Consider the following 19,503-nt stretch of genomic DNA (forward strand, 5'->3'; position numbering starts at 1 on the left):
ACCCTCCTTGCCTCCAGTGTTGGCATCGCTGGTGTATGAATGTTCGGTGATGGTCGGAGAGGCCGTAGGTGCAGACTGGCAGCCACGTTTCCGTCAGCTTGCCCCAGGGCAGCTGTGGCTACACACGTAGCTTACCATCACCAGGTATGAGTGAGGAGTGGATGAATAATGGATTCACAATGTAAAGCGCTTTGGGTGCCTTGGAAAGCGCTATATAAATCTAATCCATTATTATTATTATTATTATATGATATGAAATCTCGTTGCATCAAACAATCTTTTAATTGCAGCATTTTGAAGTTTGAGTCAGAGACAAATGAATTCAGCTTCTCTCCGTCAGTAAAAATGAGATTAGAACTGATCCAACTTCTGATTTCAACTTGTCTTACTGTCGGCGTCTTTAGATCCAGCATTGCCCTGAAGTTGAGGGTTGATCTGGGTGTTGGAAAAAAGATTTGGGAAAAAGATGAAAGAAAAGCCGTGAAATTCTTACTCCTTTGTGTTTTTGTTGAGTAGATAATTGAATGTTACACCAGTGTTACAATTTAAAATGTTTATTCACATGTAATGAAAAGGGATCAAAAGAGTCAACAGCTCTACGGTGGAGAGATTGTCGAGTTAATAAAGGAGGCTTTTGGCAGGAGGAGGTGCAGGTTTGATGGGGGAGTTTTGGTAAGTGTGTAGGAGCAGGAGGGACATATTTAGCAGGTTGCTTTTCTAGGTTTTTAATTAAAATCTAGCTTTTGAATGAAAGAGAACAAGTGAAGCTGCAGGGCTTCTTTAGGAAAAAAACAAATAAATAAATGAAATCCAATGAATAAGGGAACTGATTATTTATGTTACTCTGAGAACTTCCTGACAGTTGCTTGAGGCTCTGGCGAGTGTCAACAGGAGCTCCAGAGGAGGAAGGAGGAGGAGGAGGAGGAGGAAGCTGTGTTGAGGAATGAGGCGTGCTGCTGCGTCTCTGCGGCACTTTTCTCCCTCTCTGTTTGAATCTGCGTTTTTAATTAGCACAACAGTGTGTCTTAATTAAACTCAGCCAGTGCGACAGCATCCCAGCGCTGACAGCATCCTCATCAAGAGTGTGGGAGTGCCCGAGCCCGACGCTGGCCTGAGCTCAGCCATGGAGGTGAGCTGTCATCCAAGACTGATGATTAGTGGCGACTGGGGTGGATTCATGAGAAATGTGAGGCCTGTTTTCAGCCTCAGTGTTGTTTTTATAAAATAAGATTTGTCACATCCCTTCTGTGGAGCACAGTGTGCCAAAAAAACGCATGGAGGCTGAGCGCCATGGAGCTCCTTGATCTCTAAAAACAGTTTACCAGCAAAGTCAGCCACACTAACAAACACAGGCCTTCAGTTGGACCAAACGTGGTGCTACTCCTTCAGTTTCTTTATTCTCTTTTGTTGCCATGATTGCTATTCAGATTGTCTTTAACCCTTGCTGATTCCTTGTTTTCAAAAAGACATGCCATGACGAGGCTTTTTTTCCCTCCATCCTGATTAAAGATCTTCTGCACATGTGCATTCCCTTTGAAAACAGGGCGTTTTCCTGTCTATCGTTTCATTTTGACAAGTCTTGATCTTTTTATTTGTATCTTGTACATGTTTACATTGTATCTCGCATTGCCCAAAAGAGAAACAATATTAAATGTATTATCTTTGCTGTTTTAAACAGACTCCTTTTTATTTGTGTGACTTGTGCTGCTGTAGAGCCCCACTCCACCCCTCCACTCCTCCTTACTTGTGATCAATCTAGATCCCACATGACAGTAATATCACCCATTGACACATTTGTCTTTATTGTGCAAGCCAGATGAAGTGAGTTTAGATGTGGAAAGCAGAACAATGCAGGTGGTTATCCTGCGTGGCATGACTTATGAGAGTAAAGCGTGAGGAGGTTGAGAGCGATGAATGAAGACAAACGAGGCCTCACAGCCCCAGTTCCTCATTAGAAAGGGGGGGCATGTATTTTTGTCCTCCTGTATCCGTGTGTGTGTGTGTGTGTGTGTGTGTGTGTGTGTGCAGACATTTATCACTTCTGTCTAGAGGAATGTGAAATATACTCACACCCCTGTCTTGAGGCAGTATCACCTCATAAAAGGCTCCCAGGAGGATGGAGACAGGTCAGACTGTCATCCAGAGACATAAAATATGATGCAGACTCCACAGTTATCCTGTCACACGCCATATCAGATACTTATCTGCTAACACATTTTCACCTGGTTTCTTGTAAAATCACTGATATGCCATGTTAAGACAGACCTTTTATCCAGATTTAAATAAGTTCTGGTTATGAAGATGACATGCAGGGGTAAAAAAACACAAATAAAAGAAATAATTTAATTTCAGGCTTCAATAAATTCCCAAAATAAGTTGCAACACTAAAGTTTTTACAATTCTTTCCTTTTCTACCATGTTCTACCATCCATTCATCATCATTCTCCATTTCAGTTACACTCACAGGTCAGTTTGTCAGGCACACCAATGAACACAAATAGACACGATCAAGATGACTTGTTAATATAAATAGCTAGTGAGCCAGTCACTTGGCTGCAACATGTAAGATGACTTGCTGAAATTCAAACTGAGCATTAGAATGAGGAAGAAAGGGGATTTAAGTGACTTTGAATGTGGCATGGTCTGAGTATTTACTGGGATTTTCACCATCTCTAGGGTAGGGGATATTTTCTTGGCCCACTTTGGGCCCCTTATTACCAACATGGCCTGGTTTAACCAGCACAGCCTACCTGAGTATTGTTGCTGACCATGTTCATCCCTTTATGACCACAGTGGAGCATCTTCTGATGCTTCTTCCAGCAGGATAATGCACCATGTCACAAAGCTCAGATCATCTCCACCTGCTTTCTAGAACATGACGATGAGTTCACTGGACTCCAACGGCCTCCACAGCCACCAGATCTCAGTCCAGTAGAGCAGCTTTGGGATGTGGTGGAACGGGAGATTCTCATCATGGATGCAGCCGACAAACCTGCAGCAGCTGTGTGATGCTGTCATGTCAATATGGAGCAAAACCTCTGAGGAAGGTTTCCACCACCTTGTTGAATCTATCACACCAAGAATTAAGACAGTTCTGGAGGAAAAAGGGATCCAATCTAGTAGTATAAGGTGGACCTGATAAAGTGGACAGTGACTTTAGGAACTTTCCCAGACAGTTATCCGTTTCTTTAAAGAGTAATCTCAAACAAAAACAGCCACACTTGCCTAAATTCACCTCTGCCCAGAACCCTTTGCCATTATCCACCTTTTACTCCCTTGGAGTGAGATTTTATCAAACTCCATCAGGCTGTCTCAGATTTAATCTAATTCTCCCTGGATGACGAATAACTATATACTTTTGTCCACCAGTGTTTGAAGGATCAGGTCCACATGCCGTGGGACGCTGTGCTACAAGGCAAACATGGCTTTATATTAACAATACAACACATTTAACAGACAAGTCATTAAATAACAAGTTTATGATGAGTGCAATGAACCAAAAATTCAAACTTAATATTAGAATTGCTGGCCTGTTTTTTTTTCCCTTTCTTTCTTTAGATATCTGTCTTGATTACCTATAATAATATAGAGTATCAGATAATCAAGAAGTCTGCACGTGCATAAAGAGTACATATCTGCATATCACCACTAGGTGGCTCTCTTGAGCTAATCTTGCCTCAGTTTCTCCTCCTGGAGGCGGCAGTTTTGACACAACAAGACATTTTCATAAGAATAGACTGGTACACTTCAAACTCAATATGTACAATGATACTGAGTCTAGGAATGAATTCTATTGTCATCCGTCCTTTTTATAGATTTCATACTCCAAGCCTCATAATATTGGATGTTAACACTGAAAGATGATGATCTCTGGTAGGGCTATGAGTCCTCAGTAGAACAATGATAAAACACTCTTGTGGGTTATTTTTTCTTGTCGTGATCATAAATCTTATTCGTCACCCTCACTCAGTTCTGCTGGATTAACATGTATCAGAATCAGACAGATTTTAAGTGGCTCTGAAGAATACGTCTGGATCAGCTGCCTCTCCAACAATCAGTCTATCAAATCAGCCTTAATAATTCCCTATTTGGGATAATGTTAGTACTTTTCATAAATATATTCTACTACATTTTGCTGGGCCTGAAGCAGGGGCCCTGAGCCATGATGTAACATAGCAGAGGGGCCCCTGGCTGTCTGAATGCTGGGTTTCACTTTGATCTCTACAGCGACGTTAAAGGCCACGCTGCACTGTTTGTGCCAAAGTTCAAGTGCACACAAACTATTATTTCTCCATTTAGGAAGTCTGGTGTCAAACTTCAGAGACAACAGGGTTAAAAATAGAAACCTTTCTGCACCTCAGAAGGTCCATAAATCACACAGCTGTCACCGGCAGATGTCAGATATCCATGGAGCTCCTGTGGTCTCAGATTATTCTAGGATGACTATGATGAAGCCATTATTTTGTTTTCTGCTGTTAGAATTTCAAAGAACTGCTGTATATGTGGCTGAGCAGTGGAAGGCTTCAATAATAGCTTCGTAAACTACAAATAAAGTTATAGAGTTGAACGCTCATTCAAAAGGCATCAGATCTGCAATCAACACGTGAACAGAGGAGACCAGCTGCTGCAGTTTTCACTGAAATATCTCCCGTTCTTGCTTAATTCAGGATTTCTGCAACACAAAAGTTTTGTTTGTTGCTGATTTTCCAAATGCAGCTTGTCTGGCTCCTGCAGTCCTTTACCACGGAGTCTCGCAGAATGTGGTGAGTAATGCTGAAGTAAGCAAGACTTTCCTTGAAGATGTCACCATGTGGATTGTAGCATGCAAGGCTCCAAAAGCCTCATTGCTGTTAAAGTTATAGATGCCAGATGCACTAATATTCCCTGTTTCAATCAGATTCTTTCGTTTTAGCCTGGAACATGCTGCATCCATGAATTCTGATTTCTGCACTGTCAGCTACGTTGAATCACAGTGCAATTACTCATTTTTCAAGTAAAGGCTCCAAAATTTTAGAATTATGTTTTCTTGTCTCACATCCCTTCAGATAAACTGCACGTCCTCATATATCATGATGAAATTCTCTCCTGACACCATGCAGCCAACATTATCGTCCATGTTTTCCTTTAACTATTAAATGGTTAAAGTTAGAAAAAGATTCACCATTAGATGTTTGACATTTTACCATATCACACAGGCTGCCCCACATAAAACAACAGATTCTGAGTATAGAGAAGTTTCTATCACACATCAGACTTTAGGTTTTTACCTCACCCCAGTTTAGTTTAAATGAGCTCAGGTCTGGAAGGCGGCCTTGTTTCCCCTGTCAGGTCAGTGGATCATGTTTACTTATTTAGATAAGTTTTCTTTAAATGATGGAGTTTGAAATTACTTTGTTCTGAAAAAGGCTCATAAAAGCAAAAAACAGTGAATTAGTTTTCTTTTAGAGCCTAAAGCAAATGACTTGCTGAGATTCTGTAATCACATGTGCAGCAATTATTAACAACAACCTGTTGCCTCTCAGGTAAAGCTGAACTAAACCATAAAGCCAGTGAAACTTGATGTTCTCATGACAGTGGTTAGAAAACAGCGTTAAAAGGCTGCAAGTGTTTGTTCTTTGTCCGTTCACTGATCAGATTAGTTCATGCCAATATACAAATATTATCATTTTTGTTGATGTTGTCGGCATGTGTTTGAACAATTACTGTAACATTGTATTGTAGTGTGTACTATATGTACTGACTCCTATGTTTCTTTTATTGCTAGAGGTGAGAACAAAGAAACATTTCCTGCCTTGGTGGGACAATAAAGTACTTCAGTCAAACACATCTGGAAAGTTTATTAACCACAACCACCCAGCTCACACTGGGCAGCGCTCACAAACAAATGCCTGCTGCCTCCAATGGAGAAAAGAAGAAGAAGAAGAAGAAGAAGAAGAAGAAGAAGAAGAAGAAGAAGAAGAAGAAGAAGAAGAAAACAGAGTTGTGAAGCACCTCAGCTTCAGTATCACAACAACAGCGAAACTGAGGGTGAGCACACATTTTTCCCAGCTGCTGGTTCCACTCTAACAGTGTTCCACTCTGATGCTCATCTACGGTTGGTCCCGATGTTCACGCTCGGTGAACAAGAAACTCATGCATGACAAACAGATTTAAAGAAAAAAAGTTTAAATGTGCAGCCGTGTGACCGAGCGGACACAAAAGGAGCTCCATCAATGTGGAGGTGATGCAGAAAAAAGCAAAACACACCAGAACAGAAACAGTCCACACGTCAGTGATGGACAAAATAAATAATACATTACAGGTTCAGGAACATTCAGGGAGCCTGTGGAGTGCTGTGGATGAGAGATAATAAAAGCAGCATCATGCCAGCTCATTAAAAGGTGAGTATAAAATCATTTACAGGTGAACGGCTGCCAGATGGACTGTTTGGGTTTTAAATCCATGTGGTTCAAAAATGAATGAACATAGGACAATTTCATTTACATTTAAAAAAACAAAAAAACTATATATTTTGGATTTGGTCAGAGTGTCTGCACAAAATAAAAACACGCCCAAGTCTCAGAGGGTAACGCTGACCTAACATTTACAAGATTACAATCAGTAGCTTCTTAAAGTGACATTTATCACCATGGCCTGACTATATAACCAGAGCTATAAATACAGAAGTGGGAAGTAACACAGGAGAACACACAGGATAAATAAAAAAATAAAGAACACCTGACATTTAGGGGTTATAATAAAACCAAGAGTTTACATCTTACACCCCAAAGCAAAGCTGAGTTTTGATTGTACTGCAGTACTGTGTCTCTGCTGCAAGGCAGGACCAGCTAACACACTCTGGGTCTCAGGGTTTTTAATAAAGAGGAAAAAAGTATAGAAGCATAGTCAGTCCAGACAAACTTAAAAAAAACAAACAAAAAAAAAAACAAACAAAAAAAAATACAGAAAGCACATAAAACATTTTTTCCATTTTTTTAGTTCAAGCTATTAAAATCATTTCTCTCTAATTACATAAGTTAACATTCAAATCTGAATAAACACTTCAAGCAGTAGCGGACTGTAACGTGGGAGGAGGGATGTGTGAAACATCACCGTCAGCGAAGGTTTCAGCCCCTTTCACTGATTATCTACAAAAATATCAGCTTCTGGATGTCCTGTAATAAGCTATGGCTTATCTTTGACTTGTTTTATAGAGGGAGATGAAGATAATTTACACTGGAATCAGGGTGGAAATCATACAATAGTCTTTTTATTTTAAACCCCTGAACTGCACATAAAGGATCACTGCTGCTGGTGAAAGTCCTTTATACCTTAAGTCACAAATCATATACATTTTAAAAAATTTAGTTAAATACTGGAAATGTGTTTTACTACAAAAATAACTTTGATTTTGTGTGCTTGCTCTCCTCTGAGTTGAACTGCTGTGACAGTTGATGCCATGCAGCATATTATTTGGTAATTGATCAGGGGTTTTGGAAAACACAGAACAGGATGCATCCGCATGTGACGAATGAACCCTCTGTGTGTTAAGGCAGGAGGCTGATGCCATGGCAACAATCCTTTAATGTGGTAATGGGAGCTTTTTTTGAGGATTTGTCGATTTGACATGGGCACTCACAGTGTATCAGGTGTAATTATATAGGTAGAGTTTGGAAAAATAGTTCTAAAAAATGGATGCTGGCCCTGAGGAGTATTCAAATTATGTTTTTTTTTTCTAATACACTTATTCTTTCTTTTAAAAATTGCAAAGCTGCAGAGCCTTGCAGGTTGTTATAAAGTTCCCCTCTGCTAAATATCAAATATATCACCTTGTCAATTTGTTCATAAGATTTTTTGGGGGGATCTTTTGCTCTGAATTTGCAGAGTATCACCTGAAGTCTCAGAAAGGTTAAGTTAGCAATGTTTTACATAAACGACTGGAGGAGCCAATCCTGAGATTTTCCTTGGAGAAATTGTTGAAACTGCAAGCCAACACAAGCTACAAGAAGTTAGCCTTATGTTAGCCCTGCCTAGTTTGTTCAGCTTAGCTGTAGCCACTAGTCAGTGGGACTTAGCCGAGCTAAGCTAGCTACTTTGCTAGCCACTACGTTGGCAGGCTGTATTAGCATATTCAGAGATCTCAATTTACACCCAAACTGTTTTAAGTTCATGAAAGGTTTTGTTTTTCATAGAAAAAATTTGTAACGTACAACTTAGAGGAAAAGAGGAATTTTTCAGGAAACAACTGCTGGTGTGGGACTGTTTTTATCCTCTTTGTCAGTGAAGGGGCGTTTTTGAGAGGACAATGCAGATTTCAGTGCAACAAACTACACTGCAGAGCAAGCAGCTAGCTAGCACAACAAAACAGCTACCACCAACATTTTCAGTAAAACTACCAGAAAGGTACATTAGATTATATAAGTACAAGAGGGGTTACAATCCTACTTACAATACTCAGCACCGCCTTGAGTCTGAAAACACACCACTCACTGATAATCACGATAATTACCATGGATCCAACACAGACTTCTCTTTTCCACTTCTCAGTAACACACAGACACAAGTTGTGACATACTGAGATGATCACCTGCTGCAAGTGTGCCTTTAAATCCTCCTGGTGGCATATTTCAGAGCTTCAGTCTTCCTCTAAAAGATATTGAGACATTCGGCCCCCAAGAGGCTCAACTGCTGCAGCACCAGTGGGCGGCGGACCCTAAATCCTGCAACAGAGCTCTACAAATGAAAGGATTTTTATTTTAAACTTTTTGCAAGTTTAACAATCACAAGAGAGAGCAAACACTTCTGGCAAGTTCTCGGTGGAACTTCCTGCCACTTTAAGCACTCCCCTCTGCATGGGGGGTGTGACTCTAAAGAGAGAAACCCTCCCAAAGAAAAGGTACCAGCACATCAAGGAACCAGCCAACAATATCTGTATGAAAATACCACTTTAGACTACCAGAGTTCATGTTCCCTGAACTTCAACATTTTCACCTAAACTCTGGGGTTTTGCTGAAATCTTGGGGGGGCCAAGCATTTGTTCGCCCAGGTTCCCTTATGTGCTGCGATAGGTCTTGATAATGTCTTTTATTTGTCTCCTGCAGATGGGACAGCAGGCGTTGGACATTTTCTTGAGTTTGAGGCCGCAGCTGTAGCACAGACACATGTGTCCACAGGCGTAGATGACAGTGTCCACGGTGTTTTCATAACAGATGGAGCACTCGTCAGACCACGGCCCTCGGCCTGATGGGAATGTGGGTGACTTGGGAAGGCTGACCGGTGAACTGGGGGTTGTTCCTGAGACAAAAAAGGAGGTAAATGTTAAGTAGGCAGTCAAAGATGTGATGTACCTTTTAGACTGATAACCTGAACTCATGCACTATTACTCACACTCAAAAACACATAGTGGTGACCACTGTGCTCTCCCCTGTCCTGTTCACAATCTACACATCAGACTTCCAGTATGAGTCTGAGCTCTGCCACATGCAGAAGTACTCGGAGGAGGAGTACAGGAGTTTGGTGGAAGACTTTGTTGGCTGGTGCAGGGCGAACCACCTGAAGCTGAACACTTCCAAAACCAAGGAGCTGGTGGTGGACTTCAGGAGGAACAGATCAGACCTGAGGCCCGTCTCCATAGAGGGTGTGGAGGTGGAGTCGGTCAGTTCATATAAGTACCTGGGACTGCAGCTGGATGACAGACTGGACTGGTCAGAGACCATCAACGCCATCCACAAGAAAGGACAGAGCCGGCTGTACTTTCTAAGGAGGCTGAGGTCCTTCAACATCTGCAAGAAACTGCTGCTGATGTTCTACCAGACTGTGGTGGCCAGTGTCCTTTTCTATGCTGTGGTGTGTTGGGGAGGCAGCATAAAGAAAAGGGACGCAGCACGGCTGGACAGAGTGATCCGAAGGGCAGGATCTGTGGTGGGCACAGAGCTGGACTCTTTGGTCTCAGTGGCAGAAAAGAGGACCTTGGACAAGATCCTGACCATCCTGGACTCCTCCTCTCACCCTCTGCACAGAACTCTGAGCAGGCAGAGGAGTGTGTTCAGCCCCAGACTACTGTCCCTGACCTGCTCCACCAACAGACTCAAAAACTCTTTCGTACCCCGGGCCATCCGGCTGTACAACATCTCGCTGAGGGCGCAGGGGTCACAACCACAACCATAGTCTGAATAGTTTTTATGGACATGTGCCTTTTTCTCATTTGGAAGCACACTTGCTCTTATCCCATTCTGTAAACACTGTCTCAGCAGTTTTTGCACATCCTGCACTTTTTCACTCATGCACCTTGTTTGGCTACCACCGTCAACATATGTACATACTTGATCACCTGTACAGTATATATGTACATAGACCATAATAATGGTCTTCTTTATCTACCGTTGCCTCTATTTAATTTTAAATTAGTCTAGGTATGCTTAGGTACTAACCCCTAATGTCAAGTACTAACCTTTGATGTATGTATATGCTACTGGATGCTTGAATTTCCCTCGGGATCAATAAAGTATCTATCTATCTATCTATCTATCTACCAGAATTAACAAATAAAATTACAAATATTCTGCAGAGACAAGATCCAATTAGGCCTAATTTGGTTGTGTGGTAAGGAGGAAGGCACACACATCTGGTCTACCTATGGGAAGACGGGAAAGCTAGCTTTAAGTCTCATGAAACTGAGATGAAGCTTACATATGGACACATTTTATATTTAATGCAAAGTAAAACCAGTCACTTTGTAAGCTGTATGGAGCAACTATAACTGGTGATAACACAACAATTTTAGGGCAACATTTTAAATTATGGCATGCTGAAGCTAATGTTGCATCATGAGCTACAGGTGCTTTCACAAGGCTGCGAACCAAAAATTCATCTGATAAGACAAACAACACAAGACAAATGATAACGGTGAGCTTTCAAATTTAGTCCATAATAAGTTAATACAACCCCCAATTCCTTAAAGGTTTGGATGTTGTGTAAAATGTAAATAAATACAGAATTTAGATCTCAAAAAGCTGGAAAAAAATAGTTTTTAATGCAGTTCAGCTGTCTGAAGGGCCTGAAAAGAAAAAGCACTCAGTTTGATTTATGGCCTTAGCACACAGAGATTTCTCCTGACTCTGAATCTTTGAATAATATACACTATAGATGAGATCTTCAAAGCCTTCAAATTATTTATCATTGAGATGCAGTTTGTCTCAGATTTGTGAATCCCTGTCTATGTTTACATCTGAGAGGCTCTGCCTCTCTGAATTGCTCCTTTTGTACCTTTTATGTTGGTTCCCTGCCTCTGCGGATGAAGCTCTGTGCCTGGGTGAACCTACCTCCTGCTGAGCTGCAGTAAGCGGCTGTGCACAAGCCTCCGTTCAGGACCGGATCAGAGATGCCGCTTCCCAGGGCACTGGGGGTGTGTGGGGAAGAAGAAGGGGAGCTAGGGTTTGATGTGGGCCGTGGATCACAGAGATGGGTGGAGCCTGAACAGAAAGAACAAAACCAGGGGGTTAGATAAATTCCTTAAGATTTGGTTTCAGTGAAGTTACAGGAGACATATCATACTAGGAAAGTTGTTGAGGACCAAATAACAAATGGCACAAATTATGAGGCAAAGATCATCGGGTTGGTTTAAAAACACTGTGGATCAAACTGAAAGCCTTTTAATTCAACATTTGACTTTTTAAATTTTGTTTCACCATTGCTGTGAAACAAGAAAAAGACTTAAAAGCAACATTAAAACCATTAAAATTAAGGTCTTAAAGTCATTAAAGCAAAGAGAAAAATTTTTGATTTGTGCAAATATTCATCACTGAGGAGAAGAGAGCTTCTATCTTTTGTGTTTTAAAGCATAATGGCACATGTCGTCCATTTGTTCAGCATCCTGTCTTTACATCAAGGTCAGAGGGGACAGATGGGAATTCCAAGTCCAAGTTTAGGGAACACATGATGGAATGCCATTGATGCTTGGAAAGTCCAGTCAGGCTGTCAGAAGCAAAGTCCAAAACAGTGCTAAACATGTGGTTTGGTAGCTGCATTATGTTTGGAATTTTTTTTTTATAACAATAACACATTGAATGTTTAGAGATGTACTACCATGTTCTCTAAAAGATGTTTAATCTTTGGTAGTTCGTTGGTTCCCCTGTAAAGTTAATTCAGCTTGTTGGCAGGTGCTGGAAAATCAAACCATTAACTTGACTACGAATCTATGCTGATGTTGCTCTGTGTTTATTAGATGTGTGAAAATTTAATGTTAATTTAAGGCCATAAAAGCTTTATTTTATTCTATTTTTCAGATTGTTTGGGCTCCAAGTGCTCAGGAAAATCAAAACAATCAATCAATCAATCAATCAATCAATCAATCAATCAATCAATCAACAGCAGCAAATATTCCTACATATAAAACTGACTTTATATAAAACTGGTTGTGTCAAAAGTTTTGTTTTGTTTTTTAAAAAAGCTTCTTGTTTGAAACAACTTACAATCACAGGAAGTGAAAACGGGACACTCAACACATTAAAATGCAAATTAGCTGTCTTGTAGAGCAAACCTGTAATCATCCACAAAGAATTCCCATCAAATGCTTTGCTGCTTCTCAGCACAAGTGCACATTACTTTAATTACCTTCCCTGAAGGTTGATGTAAAAAAGTTGCACACGAACAATTGCATCAGAAATCAGCTGTTGTGTACTTCAGACATTTGGCCAATTCAGAACCCTTTTCCTTTTCTTTCTTCCAGCATTATACCAGGGAGAATTCATGGCATGTCAGTTTTTCTCCACGGCCGATAGGGAAGAAAAAAACCCCTGAAAACAGAGTCATCTGGTGTTGAGTCACCATCAACTGACCAGCAACATCATGATGACAGCTCCACACCATCCCAGCACTCTGCCAGGATGCATCAGCACCTGCAGCCCGATCAGTCCGGCTGATGGCCAGTCGCAGACCTTACATGCAGCCGTTTCACTGTCCTGAAATTATGAATCGACTCCTGATGGACGGCATCACTAAACAGCATTTTTGCATCAGCTGCTCATGAATCTATATCTGGATCCGTTTCATGTTTCATGTGGCTCTATGTGGGAATTCTCTTGTTTGTGTGCTGGAGGTTGCCCCAGTCACATCAAACCTACTGGTGCCAACAAGAATGTATATGTTTATTTTTTGTGCTGCATGTGAATCGTGCAACAAGTCATTTGCAGCAGTGTGAGAGAAAATAGTTTTAACAAAGGCGGCCTCATGCAGAGCCCCCTTCGTATTCAGACGGCTTGCATTTCAAGGTTAAATAAACAAGCAAACCTTGCTTAAAATATCACATTTACAATTTTATGCAGGATTTGGTTAGAATGTTTTTATTTGAGTTTTAATGTTCAGATTTTTGTCTTGAGTGAATTTTGACAGGTCAGAAAAGAAGAGCCTGTTCCTGTAAATTATTCAACAATGCAGCACACTGGGACAATCACAACCATTCACTCAATGGCCTTTTTATTAGGTAAACGTTTAATAACTTGTTAAATAGCTAGTGAGCCAATCATATGGCTGCAACTTAATGCATTTAGTCATGTTGGCATGGTCAAGACAACTTGCTGAAGTTCAATCTGAGCATCAGGATGAGGAAGAAAAGGAGATTTAAGTGACTTTGAACCATCTCTAGGGTTTACAGAGAATGGTCTGAAGATGATAAAATATTCAGTGAGCAGTAGTTGTCTGGACCAGTCTGGTCGATGTCAGAATTCAGAGGAGAATGGACAGACTGGTTGGAGATGACAGAAAGTCAACAGGAAGTCCAATCAGCACTGGTTCCAACCAAGGTTTGCAGATTAGCATCCCTGAACACACAACACGTCCAACCTTGAAGCAGATGGGCTACAGCAGCAGAAGACACACCGAGTGCCTCCTGCCAGCTAAGAACAGGAAACTGAGGCTACAATTCACACACAGTGTAGTATCTTCTCATGGCTACTTCCAGCAGGATAATGCACAAAAGAGAGCCCAACCCAGTACTAGCATGGTGGACCTGATAAAGTGACTACTGAGTGTATGTTGGTACATTTACCACATAAAAAGAAAAAAATATGTCCTGCATGTTTTAGATGTTTCCATACTTTAACACGTCTGACTGAAATGAATGGCTCATTAACAGGGTTGCAAAGAACTTGGTGAGCAGTTTAATTAATCTGAATCAGGTGTGCTGTAGTTGGAAATCTCTAAAACATGCAGGGTAGATGTCCCTGAGGACGAGGACTGGACTACAGAATAAAAAAAAGAAACAACAAATCCTGTCACACTGATACTGAATGACCTTTATGTGAAGGCCTGGGGCCTTTACTGTAAAACAAGCAGCTTGGGATCTCAGTGTGCAGTCAGACCACCACCCAATGAATGCCAATCAGTCCCACCTCACCTGTCATTATTCCCAAAGCTGGATCACCCTGCAGCACCAAAGCATGAGAGGTCCCTCTACAGGACCAAATCCTCTCCCCCTGCCCATCGCTCGCTCTGTTAATCCCCCTGGCAGTTGGCCACCTCCTTTGCCGGGCAGCTGAAGCAGCAGGATCTGTGGTGCCCAGCCCTGATCCTGCCTGCTACTGCCAGATTAAACTGACCAGCGTTAACAGCTGTGAGAGGCGAGTTGCCTCTCTGTAGCCACATCTCTGCTGCTGCCTCCACCCATCTAATCATCTGCCTGTCTGTCCATCTTTAGCATATAAGAGTGCACCTATAGAGAGATCGTCTTTCCTTAAAGCATGGCAGGTATGCAGGGTATGTAACGAAGGAGGTGGGTGGGGCTGGGGATGAGGGAGGGCAACTGCTGGGAGCTTAGGTTTCAGGACCACACTGACAAACAGATTTCCCCTCAACATTTTACAACCTGAAGGGAGGGGCTGAATTAGCAGTGAAAAAGCAACTGAAAGAAGGAAATCAGATGGGCAAAGTACCCTTGCAAATAGTTTACAATAACATTTCCTAAATGAAATGCAATCAAACACAAACCACTTCAAAATGCGGAACTTATAATTGCAGGGAGGCACTTGTTCACAGGTGCTATCGAGGCAAACGCACACTACAATGATTTTTTTTTTAGTGTGGATGCTTCAAACAGATGAGAGGAAAGCACTCAGAAGATAGTAGTTTAAGGTCATGGCTTACCCTCTGCATAAAATGTTAATGTTCTCTTTTTGTCTGCTGGAGATTTTATCTTTAGAGACAAAGGAGCTGCTTTGCAGGGAGGACACAGTCATACATCTCTGAACTGTTAATCTCAGTGTCAGTGTAATTGTGTAGAATGTAAGTGTCCATCCGCACAGATGTACAGATGCAAGTAGTAAAAAAAACAAAACAAAAAAAAGGTCAAACTGAAAAGGAACAAATAGGAAATACTTGTTTTAACACAAAGATCCCACACATGTCCTGCAGGTTTTAGATGTTTCCCTTGTGCAAAATACCTGTTTGAATTTATATGGTTCTCAATCAGTTTGTTAATTTCTCTACAAGCTATCTTAATGATCCATTTATTTGAATCACGTGTGTTGCAGGGAAAAAAAACATCTAAAACCTGCAGGATGTTGGCCTAAGAGGTTCAGAGTATGACAAGCATTTTCTTTAAAGTCTGCAAACATGGTTAGAAAGATTTTCTGCTGTTCTTTTTTAACTCTTTAAAGCCTGACCCAAGAAAAAAATGGGGAGAGAATTTCTATAATTCAGTTTTTTTCTGATCTGAAGCTTTTATTGGGCACTTTTACAAAATATATATAGAAAGAAAAACAACAAAAAAGTAAAAAAAAAAAAAAATTCAATAACAAAAAAATATTTTTTTACTATGTGTCAAAATTATTGCAGTACAAAAGATATCCACCAGTGGAAAGAAGACAAGTACTGTGTTTAACAGGGTTTTGACCAGTCAATGACCTGAAGTGGGACCTGGGGTTTCCAAGCAGATTTAAGTCCATGTCTGAAAGGTTCAGGGCTGTTTAGGTGGCAAAACTGGGATTTTTTCAATATTAGAAATGGTGGTCATAGTGAAATATTATGCATGAAAGCTCTACCAGCTGTATATAAAGTGCTGTCATTCTGGAACTAAACATAAGCCTATCAAGCATCACAAGACACAAATAAAATGTAATGTGACTGATGTAAAGTTGCATTATCATACCTGTGTTCACTGCCCTTTGACCTACATGACAGAGATTGTTTCTATATACATGTGCTTGTTGGAGTTGCAAGAATGTTTAATCATGATGGGGGAACAAAGAAGTGAGCAACATAAAAATGTGCAAAACCAAAGTAAAAATGGTGAATGACAGCAGAGGAGTAGCTGAGACCACAGAAGAAGAGATTAGGAGGAGAGAGGAGCGAGGCAGCTGCAGTGCTCGAGGATGTGGGTGGTGAGATGCTTCAGTTGAGCATGAGCGCGCTGACATTTTAATGGAATCTATAATACATGTGAAGTGGGTCACTAGATGGGTGTCCCATTTCCATGCCACGAGGCACAAGGTCCCTTCAGCATCTCTCTCTTTCAGTGTAAAGCCGAGGACTGCTCTGCTTTCTGCTTGTTTGGTTGGAAGAGAAAGCCACTGCTAGTCCTTCAAACCTGCAGGTGACCCAACTTTACAGACAGACTGACACTAAACCTCCTACAGGCGTCAGCTGCTTGTTCTGTCTGTCCATCAGCAAAACATTTCGATTTTGTGTCCACAACCATTTCTGTCAAAGGACGTGACAGCAGTGAAATCTGATTTCTGTATTGATTAGAGGCAAACAATAGTTGCATAGCTCGTGATCCGTTCCATTTAACCATTTAAAAGTCCTGGTCATATTTCTAGCAAACGTACAGTCACTTAATGTCTATATTATAACAGTTAGGCTACAACAATCTCAAATGTAATTATTTACACAGTATCACAGATTCAAGTGAGCTAAATATTTTAATTTTAATATAAATACACTGCTATGCTTTAATTTGAAATTCAGGTTTAAATGAATTACATTTACAAACAAATCATTTGTAACATATGTAACACAGGCAAACTAATCCGTGTTCCCCTGCTGCCTCGCCACCGTCACGCTCCGACTCAGAGTCGGACTCGTGGGCAGAAGTCTGCTTGGTCCAGTCCACCATATTCCTCAGCATCACCACCCTCTTCTGAACTGGAATTGGCTGATGATACCACCACACAAGCCAGACTTCATGTACTGGAACCATCATCCATGTTTTCAACCACTTCCAGGCGTGTAGATGGTCAGCCTACCGCTGACGTCCCACCTGGTGGGGGGTTTTCCAGCCGCTGGTGCGGCGCTCCTTTCACCGTAAGATATTCATGTAAAAACAGGCAGTTTGACTTCTGACTGCACAGAACCACCTGTTTCATCATGCTGTATTATTGTGTTGCAAAATCATGTCAGGAGCAATTTGAAGCTCGGTGTTGCAAATTTGCAACAAACCACTTCCAGCCTTTGTTTATCATCTTTGGTTTTATCAAACAAATTTATTTATTTAGCCTATTTGTTTTTATTAACTCATTTATGTAATGATTTTAGATTTATTTATTCTCTATCTTTATTTACCAGATATTTAATTGTATTTGATCTCAGAGACACATATCACTCCAAGCTGAACTTATACAGATAATTATTGCAGCATTTTCTTATTTCATAACCATATTTAATGCTGTCCATAACAAAACAAAATGCAATAGTCTTTAGAACGAGGGAACTGATGCTGTTTATACATCAGCACAAAAATCTAAACCTAGCAGGCATTTGATAATTACTGTCCCAAAATGTAGCATTGGTGGTCCACAGCTGCACATTTTCTCTCCCTGAATAGTGGTTAGTACCTGCCTGCAGCATCAAAGGACTCCAAGAGTTACGTGTCTCGCCCTTGCAGCACCTGTCCCGCCAATTTCTTCCTCCCTCTCATCTTAATTTAATTATATACTGTGTTAGGATTGAATTTCAGATTTTTAGGGAGGTTTGTGGTATTGCTACAACACCTCTATGTCTTCCCACACACATCATACATCACACCGTTGCTGTTCAGCTCCACACGTGATGCTACAGCCTGAGTGAGTTAGAGATACGCTGCTGCACCACTACGCTGTGTCATTTCATGTATGACTATGGCAGGTGGAAGAAAAAGTAGCTCCTGTCAACTGAGTTTAACCTAGAGAGGACCCTACTATTGTAGTTACTTTCCACTGTATTCCAGTTCGCGATCAATCTGCACATTACTAGCGCTCATCAAACTACAGTCCTACCTGCTGCCTGCTGAGCAGCAGCAGCTGAAAATATGGCTCTCCCAGATGGGAGTCGGCTCCTCTGACTTATCACACACCAAATCAAATTTTAACCTTCATTTGGTGAGTTAGTAGGAGTTCATTTAGAGCCTTGGATGCTGGAAATGACCCCAACCCAGTTGGCCATGTCCTAGTTAACAAGTTGAAAAGCTAGTGGGTTAGCTTACCAACCAGGTTAGCAGTTAGCAGCATTTCCCCTCATACTAGTATAGCATCTGTGCAGCTGATTTTGAAAGATTAAATAAAAATAAAATTTTCTCTGTAGAGCAGCCGTGTTGGATATAAAAGTCAGAGCTGGTAACATTTCTTTGAGTTGGAAGTCCAACTTCAGGGGTTTACAGCTACAGTGTCCCACTAATTCATCTATAAATTTCCAGATTAGATGGAAAAACCAGTTTAAATGCTAACTGTATAAATGTTCATTTAAGCAGCAGGTGGAGGATATTTAGAAATCAATCTATTTGAGCAACAGGGAGTTGATTCAGACTTTAGTTATTGCTTCTGTCCTGGAGTAGAACTGAAGGAGGACTAAGATGCTGAGTTCGGAGGCAGGCACAGAAAAACCAGGAACCCTGGAAAAACAGGGAGGATCATTACAGACGAGGAGCAGGTGTGGCGATCAGTAACTGAGAATGTTAACACAACAGAATCTGAAAGGGGATTAAATTCTACAAAAATTAGCAGGATGTTAAACCAGCTACAATATCAACTAAACCAGTGTACAAACTCTTAGAATACAAGGAACACCGAAGAAAAGGACAAAATAAAAACCAGAAAAACACAGAAACCCCAACCTGAATTAAAGGAAGCAAAACTTAAAACAAGGACTAAACCAAACTAAGAGTAAATCTGAAATCTTAGATGACATTAAGCCGTGTAATTCATCTGGATGGTATTACCTTGACTTCAACAGTGAGGAACCCTGGAGTTATTTTGGTCCAGGATGTGCCCTTTGACTCGCATATAAACAGGTTTCTGGGGACCACTTTCTTTAACTTTCATAATATTGTTAAAACAAGTGATAAAGTGATGGAGAAAAACTCGTCCATGCACTTGTCACTTCCAGATTAGACTCCTGCCTTTATTATTCTTTATTATTGTTCTGTCCCAAAAATCTTCTAAAAAATGTCTTCAGCTGATCAAGCAGGAAAATTCACATTTCTCCAGTTTTGCCTTTTCCTCATCGGCTCCTTGTCGAATCCAGAATAGAATGTAAAATTCTTCTCCTCACTTATAAAGC

The 19,503-nt window shown here is 40.9% G+C and overlaps 1 protein-coding gene across 2 annotated transcripts in view; it reads right to left on the minus strand.

The window, feature by feature from the left end:
- Nucleotides 1–5,822: 5,822 nt before the first annotated feature.
- The window catches only part of neurl1aa (neuralized E3 ubiquitin protein ligase 1Aa), a 93,077-nt gene continuing 79,396 nt past the window's right edge, over nucleotides 5,823–19,503 (minus strand). For both annotated transcript variants that reach the window (XM_041983858.1, XM_041983859.1), the window contains exons 5-6: nucleotides 11,301–11,450; nucleotides 5,823–9,273 (exon numbers count right to left, since the gene is read on the minus strand). In XM_041983858.1, the coding sequence (XP_041839792.1) occupies nucleotides 9,032–9,273; nucleotides 11,301–11,450 (392 nt within the window). In that variant the 3' untranslated portion in view covers nucleotides 5,823–9,031. The remainder of the gene's footprint in view (nucleotides 9,274–11,300; nucleotides 11,451–19,503) is intronic.

This window comes from Melanotaenia boesemani, chromosome 4 (assembly GCF_017639745.1).
Source record: "Melanotaenia boesemani isolate fMelBoe1 chromosome 4, fMelBoe1.pri, whole genome shotgun sequence".
Taxonomy (NCBI): Eukaryota; Metazoa; Chordata; class Actinopteri; order Atheriniformes; family Melanotaeniidae; genus Melanotaenia; species Melanotaenia boesemani.